The sequence below is a fragment of the Cucurbita pepo genome, chromosome LG06 (assembly GCF_002806865.2).
Source record: "Cucurbita pepo subsp. pepo cultivar mu-cu-16 chromosome LG06, ASM280686v2, whole genome shotgun sequence".
In the NCBI taxonomy this organism is placed as follows: domain Eukaryota; kingdom Viridiplantae; phylum Streptophyta; class Magnoliopsida; order Cucurbitales; family Cucurbitaceae; genus Cucurbita; species Cucurbita pepo.
In genome coordinates, this window is record NC_036643.1 from 1,039,221 (window position 1) to 1,057,194 (window position 17,974).

The window sequence follows — 17,974 nt, forward strand, 5'->3', positions numbered from 1 at the left end:
TTGTTTAAGTCACTTTTGACTATACCTTTAAGGCTAGCAACTTATTTGTTTGATAATAGAGGATTTTATTGACATGCTAAGTTAAGGGTACGACTCATGTCAATGGAGATTTTATTGTTTGCCATTTGTTATTTGTTGTTTATGGGTGTAAAAGTTAACGCTGCATATTCCAGATTGGCGTTTCTTAGAAAACTTGCTTGTCAGCACCCATCAAAGATGCTGCTGTCACATCTTTGGACCATTTAGGCTTGAGATGCAAGCCCAATTCATCACTTGGGCGCCCATGTTCCAGCCAAACAATCATTTGAGCCTATGGTGTCTAAATCAAATGAAAGTTTGGGCCCAAGCTTCAAACAAAATTTAGAATTTTGGTGTTTGCTCTCCAATCAGAAATAACGCTTCCGGAGGCTTTCCCCTTATGTAGTTCGTTTCTTCGTCAGTTTTTAGTTACTGAATTTGGGTTTTTAATTTGTAGGGAACAAGGAGTACTGGTTGTGATTCAACGTGAGGTAAATAGGAGATTAACAGTACCCAAAATCCTGAACCGCACTTGAGCCTCCTCCTCCCTGGAGGGCGGCGGGTGCAGAGGCGGTGGCAAAGGCGGTGGCTCCTCATCACTCAATTCCCATAAACCCAAAGTGGGCGGCTCATTGAAATTCCATGTACTTAGAAATCACACCCACTTGAATGCCCTGTTTCTCCACTTGGTCGGCCGACCCCATTTTTATATCCATATGCGTTGCCCCCACTGGCCGATCTCACCGCCCCTCAAACCAACTCCAACGCCATTAGTGGGGCCTTCTTCCTTTCTCTCTTCTCAGCAAATCACATGAAATGGGTCTTCTTTTTGGACACTAAACTCCCTACTTGACTTTTCTTTTTTATATTTCATTCTTAATATCTAAATATTTTGGGTCCGGCGTCGTCATCTTTAAATGAAACTCAGTAAGCATTCAAACTCAACGCCCCACACGCAAAGCCTACTTTTCAGACACACCCTCTGAAAAAGTCATTGCTTTGTGTTCCTCCCCCCCCCCCCCCANAAACCCCCATATTAGCTGGCGTTCGCTTAATCATAAGGATTATTTCTGTTTACGCGTACAGCGCAATTGATCTGCAGTTTCCTAAAGTGCGCTAAATGCATTAAAAAGGAACATAATTTGACTCAAAATGGTATATGCCGTTGCAGTTTCTTGCTTTATGGCGCAACTCATGGGTAGCTAGCTCTTTTTGGAGAAGATTCCGGACGCGGTGCCTTCGCCTAAATCCTTCCTTCCCTTGTGGAAAGAGTCCATAAAAATCGTATCTTTACTTCCCCAAATTTTGCACCCACTTGGGAAGAATTACAAATATGTTTAAAAATCCAAGATGGGGTTCCATCCTTATGGGTTTTCCTTACTTGGGTAGGTGGCAGAATCAGAATCCGCCACCCCATGGACTTGCAGCTGCGAGAAGAATACCCCCAAAGAACAGAGAGGGATGTTTTATTTTCCACGTTTCTGTGGCGTTAGCGTTACAAACACAATTAATAACACGCGTCGTACATAAATAAATAAAACAAAAGGTTGGAGGCTCCACTGAGCTAATTACATTCAACACCCTGGCGTGCGTTACCCACTCGGAGAAGAATCGATCCAAATTCAAGTCAGTAGCCATCGCCGCCATGGAAATTTCTCCAGAAAACGCGAAGAAACAGAGACCCAGACCGCAAAATGGAATGGGGCTTGGGCTTGAAGATGAGAGAACGACGTTTAAAACGCGCAACAAACAGTGACATCATCCATTGCCCACGCCGACTTCCCATGATATGCCGATTCCTTGCGTGCTTTGAATTTCATTTGTTTATTCAGTAGATGTTATTAGTTACACGTTTTATCAATTTTCATACGGGAATTGAATGCGGAGATGAAGAAAATTAGAAATGTGGAAAAAATAATCAATTGAATTTATCATGTGGATAGACTTGTAAGAACAGTGGGTATAGGTGTTGAACCAACAAAGCGCGATAAATGGGTGGGTGGGGGTTATAATTTAATCTCTACTTCCTTCTATTTACACACAAACAAATCAATCTATTAAACGAACAAATCCTAAGAAATTGTGTTTCTGCCCCTAAGATCCCTGGAAACTGGATGGATTTTGAATGGTTAATTTTGAGAAATTTCGATTTTGGGAATCGTCAATACACGAGGCTTCTTCAGAGGTAATGGGCTTTGGACCTCGTCGTCGCCGGCAGAGATGAAGAATCCCGGTGATAATTCTGGCAAAGCAGGGAGGTTGAGGTCAAAGTCGCGGTGGCTGTGGCTCTTTGTGTGGGTGGACCCAACTCCTTCCGACGATGTCACAGTGGCGTTGTTGTTGTTGGTGGTGGTGGTGTTGTTGTTGTTGTTGTTGATTCCGCCATCGTAGTGGCAACGCTTGTGGCCGCCCAAGGCCTGGCCAGTCGGAAAAGACTTGTGACAAATAGAGCACTCGTGGGATTTACCCCCACCGACGGAGGCGGTGGCGGTGGCGGAAGTAGTGGTAGTAGTAGTAGTAGAGGAAGTGGAGTGGTCTTCCCCTGTAGCTGATTTTCTATGGCTGGCTTTATGTCCACCCAACGCCTGATAAGACGAAAACGCCTTATTGCAAACAGAGCACTTGTAGCTAAGCTTAACAACCGATATGGGTTGAGCCGGAATGGGAACTTCATACTCAAGTCGGTGGTCAGGGTCGGCAGTAGGGGTTGCGCCACCGCGAGCCAGCATGATGAGACATAGCGCTAAATACTCCTCCTCGGTGGGAGGATTATCAAATCCCCGTGGACGCTTGGTCCTCTTCCGCTTAGACCAAGACTCAATCGAATTGGGGCTAGGATCATCATAGTGGAGAGCCGGTGATGGCGTGGTGGGAGAATTCAGAGCTTCAAGAGCCATTGATATGATGAAACAGTGAGCGTTGAAGAAGAAGAAGAAGAAGAAGAAGAAGATGGAATGTGAGGGACTCGGTGAAAGTATTTGGGTTTGGAGTGATAAGAGTGAGAGAAGGGTTTGATGGGTTTATATGGAAGGAAAGAGACGATGAGTAAGGAAGTTGCGTGACAAGTGGTGAGAAAGTAAGAGAGATGCCCAAGTTATTACAAAAAAAGACAACCTTTTTTTTTTTCTTCCCCCAAAAAATAAAGAATATAACTTGGAGGAGATCACGTTTTGGTTTGAGCTTTTCTTGGTAGCGAAGGAGGGGAGGGAGGACCCAGTTGGGTCAAACACGAAACTAGAAGAGAGAAGAAAAGAGTGGAAGGCTGTTGTGTAAGTGACTGAGTGACTGAGTTTCCCAACCCACGCGGCTTCATTTGTAGCAGTGGGCAGCCGGCGCCTTCCTTAATTTCCATTACTTCTTAATAACCAACCCCCCCTTGCCGCACAATTCAATGAATGTAGGCATGGTTTGTGGGGGGTTATGTGGCCTTTCTGTGGATATCCGTCTTTTACCAGTTCCCTTAAATTTTGGAAGTAGGATGGGTTGACGGGGGACCCATATTGATGAATAAGAATAAAGGATTTAGAGGTGGTTTGTTTGTAGAAGTGGCTCTCGCTGCTGTCACTGCCTACTCATCACTCCGTTCTTATCCCTAACAACTAATAAACATCGCTGCCTTTCTTTTGCTGCCCACAAACCTAATCATCCAATCCACTGCCCTTCTTTTGTTTCGTTTCACTCGTAGTAAACAAAACCAAAAGTGCGAAACGAATCCTATCCCAACCCAGGACAATTTAGGAATTGGTCTTTTCAAGCTCTTTTTTTTTCTTTTGGAGTAAAAAAATGGAATAAAATAAAAAGCCACCCAACTCATCCCGCATTGGGTAATACCATACCATTACAAACAAAATTAAAAGCTTGGTACTAAGAATTAGAAAAAAGGTGTGGAAGCCATGCGGCCGCCGCAGCCAATCAACCAACCGCATGCGTTTGGTGTTTCTTTGCTTACATGCTCAATTAGCTCATCAATTCAAGCTTCGCAAATACAGAGAATTCTAGACGCAATTGGATTGAAGCTTCCCCGCCAGCCTCTTGGCATCAACCGGGCGCCGCAGCCCCAGGTTCGTTATCTCTCTTAGGCTTTGTGGGTTGGGCCACAATGCATGGTCATCTTTTGGGCTTTGTCTATGTCGCCTGCGCTGGGCCAAGGTAACCATCTTTTTATTATTATTTTATTGTTGCAGCTCTTGAAACACAGCAAGAGCCAATCCTTGTTCAATCAAGATCTCAACATTTCTCCCACTTTATGGCTCCACATAATTGGACACCCTCCCTAAACCCGCCACGTATCCCAACATAACCTTAACCCAAAAAAATAAATTCTTATTAATCTTATAATTAGGCAACAAACTAAATTCTTCACTGTTTTGTTGTTGTTTATTAAATAAAATACATTGAACGCGTGAGATTTAAACGCCGGAATCTTAGGGGAGCATCGAACCCTAAACTAAACATACCCCATTTCAGCTTATGGCTTTGTTCAGGTAATCTCATGTTCTGTAATAAATCTCCCAAATCTTACAGCTGGATTCCTTGTCCCTCCACCTCACTCTAATTGCCACGTGTTAATTAATTAACTATATTACTATTTTACTCTATCAGTGGAAGGAATCATTCTTAAAGTGAAAATCTCTTTTAGAACCAGACATTAAGTGATGTGTTAGCGAGGACGTTTAACTCTCATAGAGATAGATTATATCTTTAATAAACATGTTTTTAAATCTGTATAGCAGTGAGCTTAAACACGGCTATTACATTTTAGTTCATGAAATGAAAGTAAATTCTACAACTACATACACACATATAAATGTGTTGTGTTTGTCGGATGTTAGGTTGGGCGATGACACGTATTAGAATTAGAACCACCAAAAAGGTGGTGGTTCAAATAAGGAATATTATTATATGAGTTGAAAGTTGGAAGGAATAAAAGGGTTGCCGACTTTGAAGAGTCGTTTGGTAGGAGTAATTAGGATTATCTCTAAAGTCATTGGGGTTTGAGTTGTACATATAAGTTTACGGCCTATGTGTTTCATAAGATAAGATAGGAGTACTTACAAAATTCAATGTTATCCTTTATTATATTTTATTTTCTAATTCTAAATAATACTTTTATATGTCCTCAAAGGACGATGCTACCCAAATAACATAATTAAAAAAAATTAAACAAAGTCTTCTTCTTTATAAAATCAAATTATTATGTATTTATTATATTTCCATACACCTAATCACAAATTGTTTATTCAACTCATCATTCTTTTTTCAATAATTAAAAAAAACTAACAATAACTTTTTAACAATTTTTTTAAGTCTTTTCATATGAAAAAAAAAATACAATATCTCACATTGTTTGTGGAGGAGAACAAACCACCATTTATAAGAGTGTGGAAACCTTCCCCCAGCAAGGACGTTGGGCCCCGAAGGGAGGGGGGAGGGGGGTTGGGGAGGAGAACAAACCACCATTTATAAGAGTGTGGAAACCTTCCCCCAGCAAGGACGTTGGGCCCCGAAGGGAGGGGGGAGGGGGGTTGGGGAGGAGAACAAACCACCATTTATAAGAGTGTGGAAACCTTCCCCCAGCAAGGACGTTGGGCCCCGAAGGGAGGGGGGAGGGGGGTTGGGGAGGAGAACAAACCACCATTTATAAGAGTGTGGAAACCTTCCCCCAGCAAGGACGTTGGGCCCCGAAGGGAGGGGGGAGGGGGGTTGGGGAGGAGAACAAACCACCATTTATAAGAGTGTGGAAACCTTCCCCCAGCAAGGACGTTGGGCCCCGAAGGGAGGGGGGAGGGGGGTTGGGGAGGAGAACAAACCACCATTTATAAGAGTGTGGAAACCTTCCCCCAGCAAGGACGTTGGGCCCCGAAGGGAGGGGGGAGGGGGGTGGGTGGATTGTGATGTCCCACATTAGTTGGGGAGGAGAACAAACCATCATTTATAAGTGTAACGACCCAGATCCACCGCTAGCGGATATTGTTCTCTTTGGGCTTCCCCTCAAGGCTTTAAAACGCATGTGCTAGGGGAAGTTTCCACACCCTTCTAAAGGGTGATTTATTCTCCTCTCCAACCAATGTGGGACATCACAATCCACCCCTTTTGGGGCACAACATCCTACTGGCACACCGCCGCGAGAAGGCCGACACATCATCCGATAACATGGCTCTGATACCATTTGTAACGACCTAGATCCACCGCTAGCAAATATTGTCCTCTATGGGCTTTCCCTTTCGGGCTTCCTCTCAAGGCTTTAAAACGCGTCTGCTGGGGGAAGTTTCCACACCCTTCTAAAGGGTGATTTGTTCTCCTCCCCAACCAACCTGGGACATCACAATAAGGGTGATTTGTTCTCCTCCCCAACCAATGTGGGACATCACAATAAGGGTGTGGAAACCTTCCAGACGCGTTTTAAAGCCAGCCCAAACCACCATTTATAAGGTTGTGGAAACCTTCCAAACCTTCCCCTAGCAGACTCGTTTTAAAGCCTTGAGAGAAAGCCCGAAAGGGAAAGCCCAAAGAGGACAATATCTGCTAGCGGTGGATTTGGATCGTTACATGTCAATATTTAGTTATTAGTAGTCTTAAGATGCGACAATATAACTAAGGACATATCTGCTAGTGTTGGATCTAGGTCGTTACATGTCAATATTTAGTTATTAGTAGTGTTAAGATGCGACAATGTAACCAAGGACATCAACACCAAAGTTGGTTTGAATTGATGAATAAAAAATGAGCGAACACAAAACGAGTTTGAAGGTGATCTTGTCTGGGTTTCGATCCTACTTTTGAAAAGAACTCGAGACTCATCCCCACGACGTTGCCGACATCTCAGCTGTATTAATTAATCATTATCAACTTATTATATATATTTTTTCATTCCATATATTCCCAAACAAACAAATATATTTATAAAAAAACCTTCCACGTTCTTACAGTTTTCAACTCTTTCATCATTAATGCAAACCCCATCCATGCTTATTTCACTTAATCACTTCTTAAACTCATTTCTCTCTCCCCGACATAATTGTATGGTTGATTTTTTTTGTAATATTCTTCTAAATGTGATTAATTAAGGGGTATTTGAATATTAGTAGTTATTGTAGCCAATTTTATTATTTTAAGCCTATGATTGCATGAACTTGGCCAACCCCATCGTACGATTAATCACTGACATTTGGAAATCAGACTATATCCATTTAATTTGCGATGATTGATCTAAGTCAATTATTATTGAGCATTGCAATTCTTGTAAAAGGATAGCGTATAAAACCCCCCCTGCTTCCAAATATCTTGCTACCACACAGCCCACCACAACACAACGCACACAAACTAATTCTCTACCTGGGACAATCTTGGATGGATTCTTTTGGAGGTCTCAGCGGGGAAGGGGAATGGGATTTGTGCAGCTCAATTTTATCAATGGAGGAGCTTGATTTCACGCCACTTATTCCTCCGCCCACGGCGGAGATGCCCGATTGGTTCTGTCATTTGGATTCTTTCACGCCCAATTTGCCTTCTTGTGGCAATGCTATCGATCAGTTCCCCTGTATTGCTGCTGCTGATCATTATATGCCCATGTCTAATGCTGCCATTGATGAGAACAAGATGGACTCCATTTTCTCAGCCTGTACTGACGTTTTGCTGCAAGAAATCTCTGTTTTTTCGGGTGAAGATAGATATCTAAACATGGATGTTCAAACCCAGATAGGGAATGATCATAATGCTACCAATTCTGCTAAGGCATTCCATCACAAAAGGAAATCCATTGTCGTCGCTGATGATGATCATCATCATCACAACAATCTCAACAACCCTACTAAGAAAATTCGTACTTCAAACAATGTAAGTAAATCAATTTGTTTAATGGGTGTTTTAAGTAATTAAATTGAGCATGACTTATCAAGCTTTTGGTCCAGAAAATTAGGAAAGCTACACAGAATAGCAATAAAAAATTGAGCACTCGGCGGCGCAAATGTGAAGAGGATCAGGAAAATGGAGGGCCTGATATGAACAGCTGCTGCAGCGCTAACTCATCAGAGGATGACAGCGCTTCACAAGATACTAATGGTGGTGGTGCTGTCTTAGAGGGCGAGGCATCGCCGCCAAAAGCCAAAACCAGAGCCACCAGAGGCTCTGCTACTGATCCACAAAGCCTTTATGCAAGGGTATGAAAGAAAAAAAAAAAACAAAGCCTTTATAATGACATGAGACTTGAAGCACTAACCTTAAACTTTGGTCTGGTTTTGTTAACCAAATGCAGAAGAGAAGAGAGAGAATCAATGAGCGGCTTAGAATTCTGCAGAAACTTGTCCCGAATGGAACAAAGGTAATAACAACATTATACGTATAATTTTGGAATGAGTTAATGAATTAGTTGAAGGCTTCAATGTAATATTGGACAATGTTTTCAGGTTGACATTAGCACAATGCTTGAGGAAGCAGTTCATTACGTGAAATTTCTGCAGCTTCAGATAAAGGTATGGACTTCAATTTGTTCATTAAGTTGGGTTCTGAATGATTTGATTTCAAATGCATTGGTGATAATTTTGAGGTATTGTTTTCGTTTTATTTGCAGCTTTTGAGCTCTGATGAGATGTGGATGTATGCTCCAATTGCTTACAATGGGATGGATATTGGTCTGCACCAGAAGCTTCCTTCTTTTTTGTGACGAAACCAAAATTAATTGACCCTTTTGTAATTTTTCATATCCGGCTTTCTTAGTAAATGCAAAATCTGCATACTAGAAATGGAACGAGATAAAAAAAAAAAAAAAAAAAAAAAAAAANCTCCTAATTTTTCTTTGTTCGTTTTATAAATATGGTAATGCCCACGGTGTTGTCCACTTCGAGTATAATCTCTCTATTTATGCTAACTATTAACCCACTTTGAGTATAAGCTCCTCGTCTTGTGTTAACTATCCACAAAAGTCTTATAATATCTACTTTGAGCATAAACCCTCGTAGTTTTGGTTTTAGTTTTTCCAAAATGTCTTATATCAATGGAGACAGTATTTCTCTCTTCCGCCAACATGGGACTTATTCTAACAACCCTCATTTACTTATAAACCCTTGATTTCCCTCTCGATTAGTTGTCAACGTGGGACTCCTCCCAACAATACTCAACAAACCTTCCATCGAGCAAATACACTATTTGTTCGATACTCAAGGGTTCTATTAACATGATTAAGTTAACGACATGTGACTCTAATACCACGTTAGAAATCACAAATCTTTATAATGGTACGATATTATCCACTTTCAACGTAAACTCTCGTGACTTTTCTTTTAATTTTTTCAAAATGCTTCGTACCAATGAAAATAATATATTTTTATGTATAATAATACTGAAGATGAGAAGTAGGATATTTATGTTTTTTTTTTTTTTTTGTAGGGTTAAAAAATATTATATGATTTCAGGAATGATCAATTGAAAATGAAATTTAGGTGTAAAGCAGGGATTTTTCCCAAAATTTTCTTTATGTTATTTAGTAGTTAGAATTATTGTTAAAAATGGCTTATAATTCTAAAAACTACTCACAAAGATTCAGGTGCCGCTCGTCGGAGTACAAAGTGAATTCCCAACTGGAGTCCCGTTTGATACTCACCCGCCACCAATTGCAAAGCCGAAGAAAGGTATAAATAACGAGCCAAGGCCAACCGAACCGATTCCTCTTCCTCCTCTCGCCCCGGCGCGCACGCACTTCTTCCTATCCCGATCACCAACGCAGTCATCTGAATTCAGAATGTCCAATCGTTACAACCACGATGGAAACAACAAGGGCCTAAGGAAAGAGCAGAAGAAGTACATTCCCAAGAACCAGATTCAATCCACAAATGAACGCCCCAACCCTAAACCTAGCCTTTCCACTTCCCTCAGACAATCGCTACCTAAGCCATCCGATTCTGCTGCTGTAAGCAGTTCTGCTACGCCATCAATGAGTAGGATTCAGATGGGAGCGAATGGAGATTGGGTGTCTAGCAGAGCTACTGGTGGTAGTTTCGTGAATTACTTGCCACAGGACGAGGCCGTTGCCACTGGTCTTCGCGCCGAGGAAGGGGCATTGGATCCGATGGAATCTCAAAGAGTCGTAGATCTTTTGAACAGAGAGTTGTCTCGGCTGCTCAAGTTGAGTGCTAAAGAGTTTTGGACGGAAGGTATTTGGAATACGTTTATGAGAACGTGCTTCTGAAATTGGTCGCCTTTCTGATTCACTAACAATTAACAGAATTTGTGAGCATGTTTATTGTGATTTTGCTATTGATTAATATCGTTGGTTTTTGTGAATCATTTTATGGGTAGAGACACGAATTACTTATACTGAGTATACTTCGATGGTATTAAGGAAGTAATGGTGAAGAATTGTCTGCTTATATCCGTCCTTAAAAGTGGTGCCTGTCTCTTGTAGGATACCTCAACTCTTGTTATCTGATTTTGATGTATTGGTGAAGATAGCGATACAAGGTAATCGTCCGCCTATCGACTGATTCTTCTGCTCCTTTTGGCGTATTCCTTGCAGTGGCTAGGGACACTTCCTTGCATGAATTTCTCGATAGCTTCCTAAAATTCAGGAGTAGATGGTATGATTTTCCTCATCGTGGAGCAAATGGAATAGTTGCAGGGGTCATCGTTGGAGAATGTGAATTAAGCCGCCGTGTTTTCATGGTATTATATCGCATGTAAGTTCCACCACTAAGTACCAAGTTATATTTACATGGAACATTATTGCAGAGATGAATGACTAACAGCAGATTTTTTTCCCCCCTCTAAAACCTTCTTCCTGCAGGTCTTCCAATAGGGATCCTGGAGCACGAGCTGCTGATAGCCTCAGTTTAAAAGATCATGGAGGTAATTTCACTCTTTGTGTATATTTTAACATGGCCTTGTACCGCTTTGTAGTCCAAGAAATCAATTTATTCTTTTAGCTAGACAATAAACACTATCTATATAATTGTTTATCATATCACTATGTTATTCAGTTATTGTTACTATTTTAAATCCCGCCTCAACAACAAATCCAATCTGATGAAAGCAAGAAGAGTCCAGCTGATTGTATTACATATTAAAAATAAGATAAGTTGTTGGAGAAGAAAAAATACAAATGAAGGGAATAAGGGTTCTATGAGAAGGATTCTGAAAATTAGTGCTCAAGAGCAGATTTTTTTTTTTCCCACTTAATCCTACCTTGCTTATGATATAAGTACACATACCGTGATACAGGTGATAGGACATTTTTTTCCTGTCAGTTCTTCCAAAAACCACGAGCATGTTTAATGCTCGACGAAGAATCTAACTCTTCTTTAAAAGCATGGATAGCCACTAGGTGCATCTTAGTTGTGTTGCTCAGTGTCCAGTAAGTCAACCTCATTTTAGGCATGCATCTTGTAACCTTGTGCTCACGAGTCCCCAATGAAGGAGGTTTCTTCATTTAAACCCTACTATCTTCTGAGATCCGTTTACATAAATGTCTTTCACTGGGGCCCGAATGTTGTCCATGGTTTTCCTTTTCAGACATCTCGAGTACTTCATGATTATTATTTATTTTATTAGTACTCTTCTGTAAGCCTTCTTGTTTAGCTGTTTTTACTCTCATTTTGTTGATAAGGAAATATGTATCTTGAATCTTCTCTTTTTTATTTTCTTTTATTTGTTCTGTGAGCAACTTCAATGATGATAAATTTTATAGCTTTCAAGATTAATACGCTTCTTTTTAGGCATGTTTAAATTATTATTATTATCTTTTATCATTGTGCATCTCACCTTATTTGACCTGTGATGTCACCTGGCGTCCAAGCTTGAAGGCCTTTTACGGCCTTGAGGAGAATTCTGGGTCCTGTTACGGACTTTGAAACTGCTGATATTTTTTTTGGCTATGATCAGCAGCTCAAACTTTTAGTTTACGTAATAGTTAGAGATGAGCTAGATGAAGTATGATGCACCTGTCATAGAACTGGTTCTTCTAGTATGGTATGCAACCAGCTTACTGTTGGTGCATGTTTATACAAATACTAACAGTTTGTTGGAAGATCATGTGGACATTTTGAAATACTTTTGGTCTGATCAAGAGGATATATTATTGTAAAGAACGTCAAATGTGTTTTAGGATCATCTGAAGAGTGAAATCTGAGCTTATATCAATTTGGTGATAGTGGTGCGCTGTTGTTCACTAATTTTGTATGTAGTCCTTCTGCAGGGAAAGAAGTTGCTTGACCTTCCAAAGTTACTTGATATATGTGCTATATATTTTCACGAGAATGAAGATCTAACTAGAACACTGGTAATCATCTTGCTTAGTAGCTCCTATTGGTTCTCATCCTGTAATGATCATATGATGTTTCCAAAGTTTTGTACTCTACTGCTTCAGATGTTCAAACTTTTGGATAATTAGAGGTCAAACTAGTTCAAAGTCATTCAAATCTATATGGATGCAAGTGTGGAATTTTTTAGAACTGGCAGTGATTTTGGAAGTTTATTAGATTATTATAGCAATTATCTCTTCAGGATAATGACAATTACGACAAGAAAATAGAAGAGTCATTGTTTATGAAACCATATATTTAATTATTATTTACTTCACTGATGCTTTAGCTACAGATTATTTAGGTAAGGGAAAAAAATAAAAAAAGAATAAAGCGAAGAGAAATTTTTTAGCTGATTTTAATGCAATGTTATATGCTAGGCATATATGTAAGCTGAAATTTTAGGAATAGCCTTGGGATTTTCCAGGACGAAAATGTTTTTAACCCCAGCATAATATTCTCGGAAGTTGGAAAAAAAAAAAAAAAAAAGAGTGAGAGACTGAAAGTTTTTAGCTATTTTTAATAAAATACTGTGTTAATCTTCTATTTAAAGTTGACATTTGAAATTACCATTTCACATTTTTCAGGTCGAGAATGCAATAAAATCCCAGCCTAGTATTCATGAAACTCTACCATCGGTTATATCTCACTTCCTCAGCATTGTCTCTATGATGCATCAAAGATGCAACTCATCTCTTGAGGTATTTTTTTATTTATTTATTAGTAATATGTTGTTTTGATAGTTGATATTCCAGAAAATGCTCTGTGATGCTCTGTTGGTGCTAAAAGTTAATTGGCCATTTGTTCTTTCTTTTCTGGTAAGAAATACTAGATTTCTGTGATGATAAGAAAAGCACAAAAATTGGATGGGAAGATAGGGTATGCCCTCCTCTCAAGCCGAGGAGCTTACCAAATATTCTGTTGTTAGATATAACTACAGAGTAATAATACTTACATGACCAATTACCGAGACAATGCCAAAAGCAGCCAAAAGGAGAGAGATGTCATGAAACTATTGAAGGGCTTTTCTTCGTTTTTAGATCCGATTGTTTTGGCTAAAAGAAACCTCCTTTGATAATAAACAATTTCACAAAAGCAAAAAGAAAACAATTTCGGAGGTGATGCGAAATTACAAAAGAGGGGGAGTAAAGCCAAGCTCGGAGACCAAGCGAAATTACAAAAAGTTGTTCCAATTGGTTATACGAATATAAATTTTAAAGAAAAGGAAAAAAAGTGTTATAGGAGAATTAATTCAATAGTTGGAACCTATTAGTTGAATTTTTCTTTATGTAGTTTTTTTTTTTCATTCAGTAAAGAGCCTCCACCTTCATTTCTATTTTTAGTTATTTTCCTTGTTTTAGGAGGATGATCCTCCATGATTGAGCCATGCTTCCATTGATATTGCAATGGTTGTAAGGGCTCCATTTTCATTTCTAGTGTTAGTTATTTCCTTCAAAGTTTTAGGAGGATTATTCTCCATGATTGAGTTAGGGTTCCTTTGATGTAGTAATGATTATTATACAACTTGTATAAATAGTCATAAACATTAATCAAGATGGTACTAAAAAATTTTCAATTTAGTCTTTGAGTACTTTGACTCATAGGTATTAAGGTTCCCTCTATTTGAGCCTTACAATTACTCAAAATAGGTCGAACGAAGAATTCTACATCTTCCCCCACACAAACATCGTCTACCTTCATTTATGAGAGACCCATAACTCGATCACAAACTTGGGGCCATAACAATTTGTATTAGAGCTAGCAGTTATGGGTGAACCTTTCTTCCCCCACACAAACACCGTCTACCTTCACTTATGAGAGACCCATAACTCGATCACAGACTTGGGCCCGTAACAGTTTGGTATTAGAGCCAGTAGTTACGGGTGAATCTGTGCAAGAACAGCTTACCAAACTCTTCAATTTACTCTCATCCGAACAGTAGGCTAATCAAGCATGTAATGAGAAGGTTGAACAACTTCATACTAAATTGGATGCCATGTTCCTTGACTTGGAATCCACAAAGAAGGGCTGACTTCTTCAAGCGCTGAAAGTCAAGCAAAAACAAGGAGATAAAGGGAATTTATGGGGCAACCATTTCTGAAAATTCTGGAAGAAACTTTATTGTACCCAAATTCATGAAACTTGACTTCCCTCGCTTCAATGGGTTGGATTAGCCATTGTCAACACTTTTTCCGACATAAATCAACATCCGAGGAAGAAAAGGTGAGCTAAGACTTTTATCGCCTAGAGGGAATTGCTAACCTATGGTATTTATAGATGGTACATAATATTTCGGATCCCACCTGGACGAAGTTTGTCCACCAATGCAACTTGTGGTTTGGACCTCCCATCCGAAGTAATAAATTGGGGGAGCTTGCTAAGCTAAAACAAACGGGTTAGTGGAAGAGTACTAAAACTAATTCGAAGGGTTGGTTTCAAGAGCTGGAATTTTAACTAAAAATCAAAAGATTCATTGTATCTTAGCGGATTGCAAGAGTCTATATCAATTGAGGTGGAGCTCCACCAGCCACATGACGTGGTATCTGCAATGTGTATGTCTCGCTTGTACGAAAGGAAAATATATCCCAGGGCCACCACCACCAATTGAGATAACAAACGCAATTCACCAATTTAGATATGCGCACCAACCGTTCGATAAAACCGACTCACTAGAGAAGAAATGGAAGAAAGAAGAAAGAAGGGGATGTGCTTCAATTGTGATGAGACATTTGTGCGAGGCCATCAATGTAAGAAACTGTTTTGGATTGACTTGGAAGAAGAGAACGAACCAACCGAGGAAATGGAGCAAGAACTGTCACCAAAAATATCTCTCAATGCTATTACACGACTGAATGGGTGTTGGAACGGAGGTCAGGTACTCATTCTCGTTGATTTTGGAAGCACTCGTAGTTTTATATCTGTTTTCAAGGTGGCAGAACTAAAGGCTGAAGTGAATGGGAAGGATGGGTTACGTGTCAATTTAGCCAATGGTGAGCAAGTCAGTAGTCCCAAAATCTGCAAAGGGACGCTAATTGAATTAGAGTTGAACACCTTCACAGTGGACTTATTTGTGCTACCATTGACGGACTTCAACATTGTCCTCGGTGTTAACTGGTTGCGAGTCCTATTTTATGGGACTTTGAATATCACGTGTATGTTTTTTTCATACACGGAAGACAAGTGGAGCTCAAAGGAATACATTTCAAACATGGCAGAAGTCGCCTGAACTCAATTCCTTGCATCCAACCACTATCTAGGACATGCAACTTTAGAAATTGCTAGCGGAAAATGTTTCTCTCTTGGATCAAACCAACGGGGCTGCCTCCAAGCCGATCTTGTGATCACCGAATTCCTTTGGAGCCCACCCGTGGTGGTGCGCCCCTACAGATATCCCCACAGACAAAAGGATGAGATAGAATGCCAATGTGTAGCCATGCTACAACAATGGATAATCCTTCCCAACCAATCTCCTTTTTCTTCTCCGGCAAGTCTAGTTCTGAAGGCTGATAATTAATGGTGCTTATGTGTGGATTATAGGGAACTCAATGCAAAGACCATCAAAGACGAATTTCCAATACCACCGACCATTAGAGACAACCTTCAAGAAGCTCAGAACAGAATGAAGGATCAATATGATCAATCACACCTACCATTAGAGTTCAATATTGGAGACAACGTCCTGCTACATCTTCAACCATGTCGCCAGTCTTTGTTAAGCTTCATGGAAAAATCAAAAGCTTGCCGCAAATTTTTTTGGGCTTTTTGAGGTGTTAGAACAAATTGGTTCTATGGCCTAAGTTAAGCTTACCAACCGAATCAAATTACACCTGGTTTTCCACATTTTCGCACTCAAACCATACCATGAAGGCAGTGTCAATCATCATCCAGAACTTCCTCCAATTCCAGCCCCTGACCCTCCTCAGCCACTTGCTATTCTGGACCATCGATTTAAAGTTGGTCAATTAGAAACTTCGATATACTGAAGCCACTCTTCACCTGCGGATGCCTCTTGGGAAAATGTTCAAGATATGACCAAACAATTACCACAATTCAAGCTTGAGGATAAGCTTTCTTTGGGGTTGGGAATTATTGATACAATGTCACTACAAGTGTACACACCTCACACTCATGGCAAAAAGAAGCAATCACGTATGGAACCCATTGGTTGAGTTTTTCTTTATGCAGTTTTTTTTCTTCAGTTTCTGTATTGTTAGGAGTCCTCCAGTTTCATTTCTATTTTTAATTATTTCTCTTGTTTTAAGAGCATGATGAGTCATGACTCCATTAATATAGCAATGGTTGTAAGGACTCCATTTTCATTTCTATTTTTAGCCATTTCCTTTGTTTTAGGAGGATGATCTTCCATGATTGAGTCTTGGTTACTGTAGCAATAGTTATTATACAACTTATATAAATAGTCATAAACATCAACGAAGATGGTACCTAAAAAATTTTCTATTTAGTCTTGAATACTTTGACTAAGAGGTACTAAGGTTCCCTCTATTTGAGCCTTACAATTATTTAAAATAGGTCGAAAGAAGAATTCTACTTCTTTCTCCCACACAAAAACTGTCTACCTCCACTACTCGATCGCAGGCTTGGGCCCGTAACAAAGGGCTTTCCTTAGTTATTGAATACACTATGGTTTCTCTCTTGCCAAAAAGACCAAAAGAGAGCTCTTATAAATTGAAGACAAAGGCTTTTTTTTTCTTTCTTGAATGGGTGGTCCTCCATGGTTGAGGAGCTTTAATTTATATGTTACGAAAAGGAAGATTTTGAGAGTTCTTTCTTTGAACCGGAAGTTAATATGAAGGCATTCATACTTCTGAATAGGATAGGTAGTTGAGCTTTTGGTGACTAAAAAGTGCAAATGTAAAGTGAAGATGGTTAATTTGGATGTTTCCCAATGAGCATGTGCTTAGACAAATATGAAACAAGGACAAAATAAGGAAACATGAAAGGGGATAATGTAACGACCCAGATCCACCGCTAGCAGATATTGTCCTCTTTGGGCTTTCCGTTTCGGGCTTCCCTTCAAGACTTTAAAACGCGTCTGCTAGGGGAAGGTTTCCACACTCTTATAAATGGTGGTTTGTTCTCCTCCCCAACCAATGTGGGACATCACAATCCACCCCCCTTCGGGTCCCAGTGTCTTCGCTGGCACTCTTTCCTTCCTCCAATCGATGTGGGACCGCCCCCAAATCCACTCCCCTTTGGGGCCCAATGTTCTTACTGGCACACCGTCTCGTGTCTACCCCCCTTCGGGGAACAGCGAGAAGGCTGACACATCGTCCGGTGTCTGGCTCTGATACCATTTGTAATGACCCAGATCCACCACTAGCAGATATTGTCCTTTTTGGGCTTTCTCTTTCGGGCTTCCCCTCAAGGCTTTAAAACGCGTTTGCTAGGGGAAGGTTTCCACACCCTTATAAATGGTGGCTTGTTCTCCTCCCCAACCAATATGGGACATCACATATAATTAATTCTTTAGATGCCAAAACACTTATCTCCTAGGCCCATCAGTCTGCAAAATGGAGTTGTTATTTGCTGAACACGAGCAACCAGAAATTCAACTTCTCAACCTTGGGTTAAAACTCTTGATCTCAAGGAATACCAAAAAAAAAAAAAAAAAAAAAAAAAAAAAAAAAAAAAAAAAAAAAAAAAAA

The 17,974-nt window shown here is 40.0% G+C and overlaps 3 protein-coding genes across 3 annotated transcripts in view; 2 read left to right on the forward strand and 1 right to left on the reverse strand.

The window, feature by feature from the left end:
* Positions 1 to 1,922: 1,922 nt before the first annotated feature.
* On the reverse strand, positions 1,923 to 3,093 carry LOC111796558 (zinc finger protein ZAT10-like). Its single transcript, XM_023679231.1, has one exon. It carries the CDS (start codon positions 2,913 to 2,915, stop codon positions 2,148 to 2,150), a length of 768 nt encoding a protein of 255 aa, XP_023534999.1. The 5' UTR covers positions 2,916 to 3,093; the 3' UTR covers positions 1,923 to 2,147.
* Positions 3,094 to 7,335: 4,242 nt separating this feature from the next.
* Positions 7,336 to 8,680, forward strand: LOC111797650 (transcription factor bHLH84-like). Its single transcript, XM_023680717.1, has 5 exons — positions 7,336 to 7,854; positions 7,929 to 8,177; positions 8,273 to 8,338; positions 8,424 to 8,489; positions 8,588 to 8,680. Exons 1-5 carry the CDS (start codon positions 7,369 to 7,371, stop codon positions 8,678 to 8,680), a joined length of 960 nt encoding a protein of 319 aa, XP_023536485.1. The 5' UTR covers positions 7,336 to 7,368.
* A 1,074-nt stretch (positions 8,681 to 9,754) lies between these two features.
* Positions 9,755 to 17,974, forward strand: part of LOC111796715 (activating signal cointegrator 1 complex subunit 2-like) — an 11,758-nt gene continuing 3,538 nt past the window's right edge. Inside the window, exons 1-5 of the mRNA XM_023679456.1 lie at positions 9,755 to 10,166; positions 10,529 to 10,688; positions 10,796 to 10,857; positions 12,192 to 12,286; positions 12,896 to 13,009. Of these exons, the coding sequence (XP_023535224.1) occupies positions 9,755 to 10,166; positions 10,529 to 10,688; positions 10,796 to 10,857; positions 12,192 to 12,286; positions 12,896 to 13,009 (843 nt within the window). The remainder of the gene's footprint in view (positions 10,167 to 10,528; positions 10,689 to 10,795; positions 10,858 to 12,191; positions 12,287 to 12,895; positions 13,010 to 17,974) is intronic.

Bases quoted from the DNA above. Each gene is read 5' to 3' on its own strand.
- LOC111796558 (XM_023679231.1), bottom strand. From the start codon at position 2,915: ATGGCTCTTGAAGCTCTGAATTCTCCCACCACGCCATCACCGGCTCTC.
- LOC111797650 (XM_023680717.1), top strand. From the start codon at position 7,369: ATGGATTCTTTTGGAGGTCTCAGCGGGGAAGGGGAATGGGATTTGTGC. The intron at 8,178-8,272 runs GTATGAAAGAAA...AACCAAATGCAG, and splicing joins CACAAAGCCTTTATGCAAGG to AAGAGAAGAGAGAGAATCAA. The intron at 8,490-8,587 runs GTATGGACTTCA...TTTTATTTGCAG, and splicing joins TTCTGCAGCTTCAGATAAAG to CTTTTGAGCTCTGATGAGAT.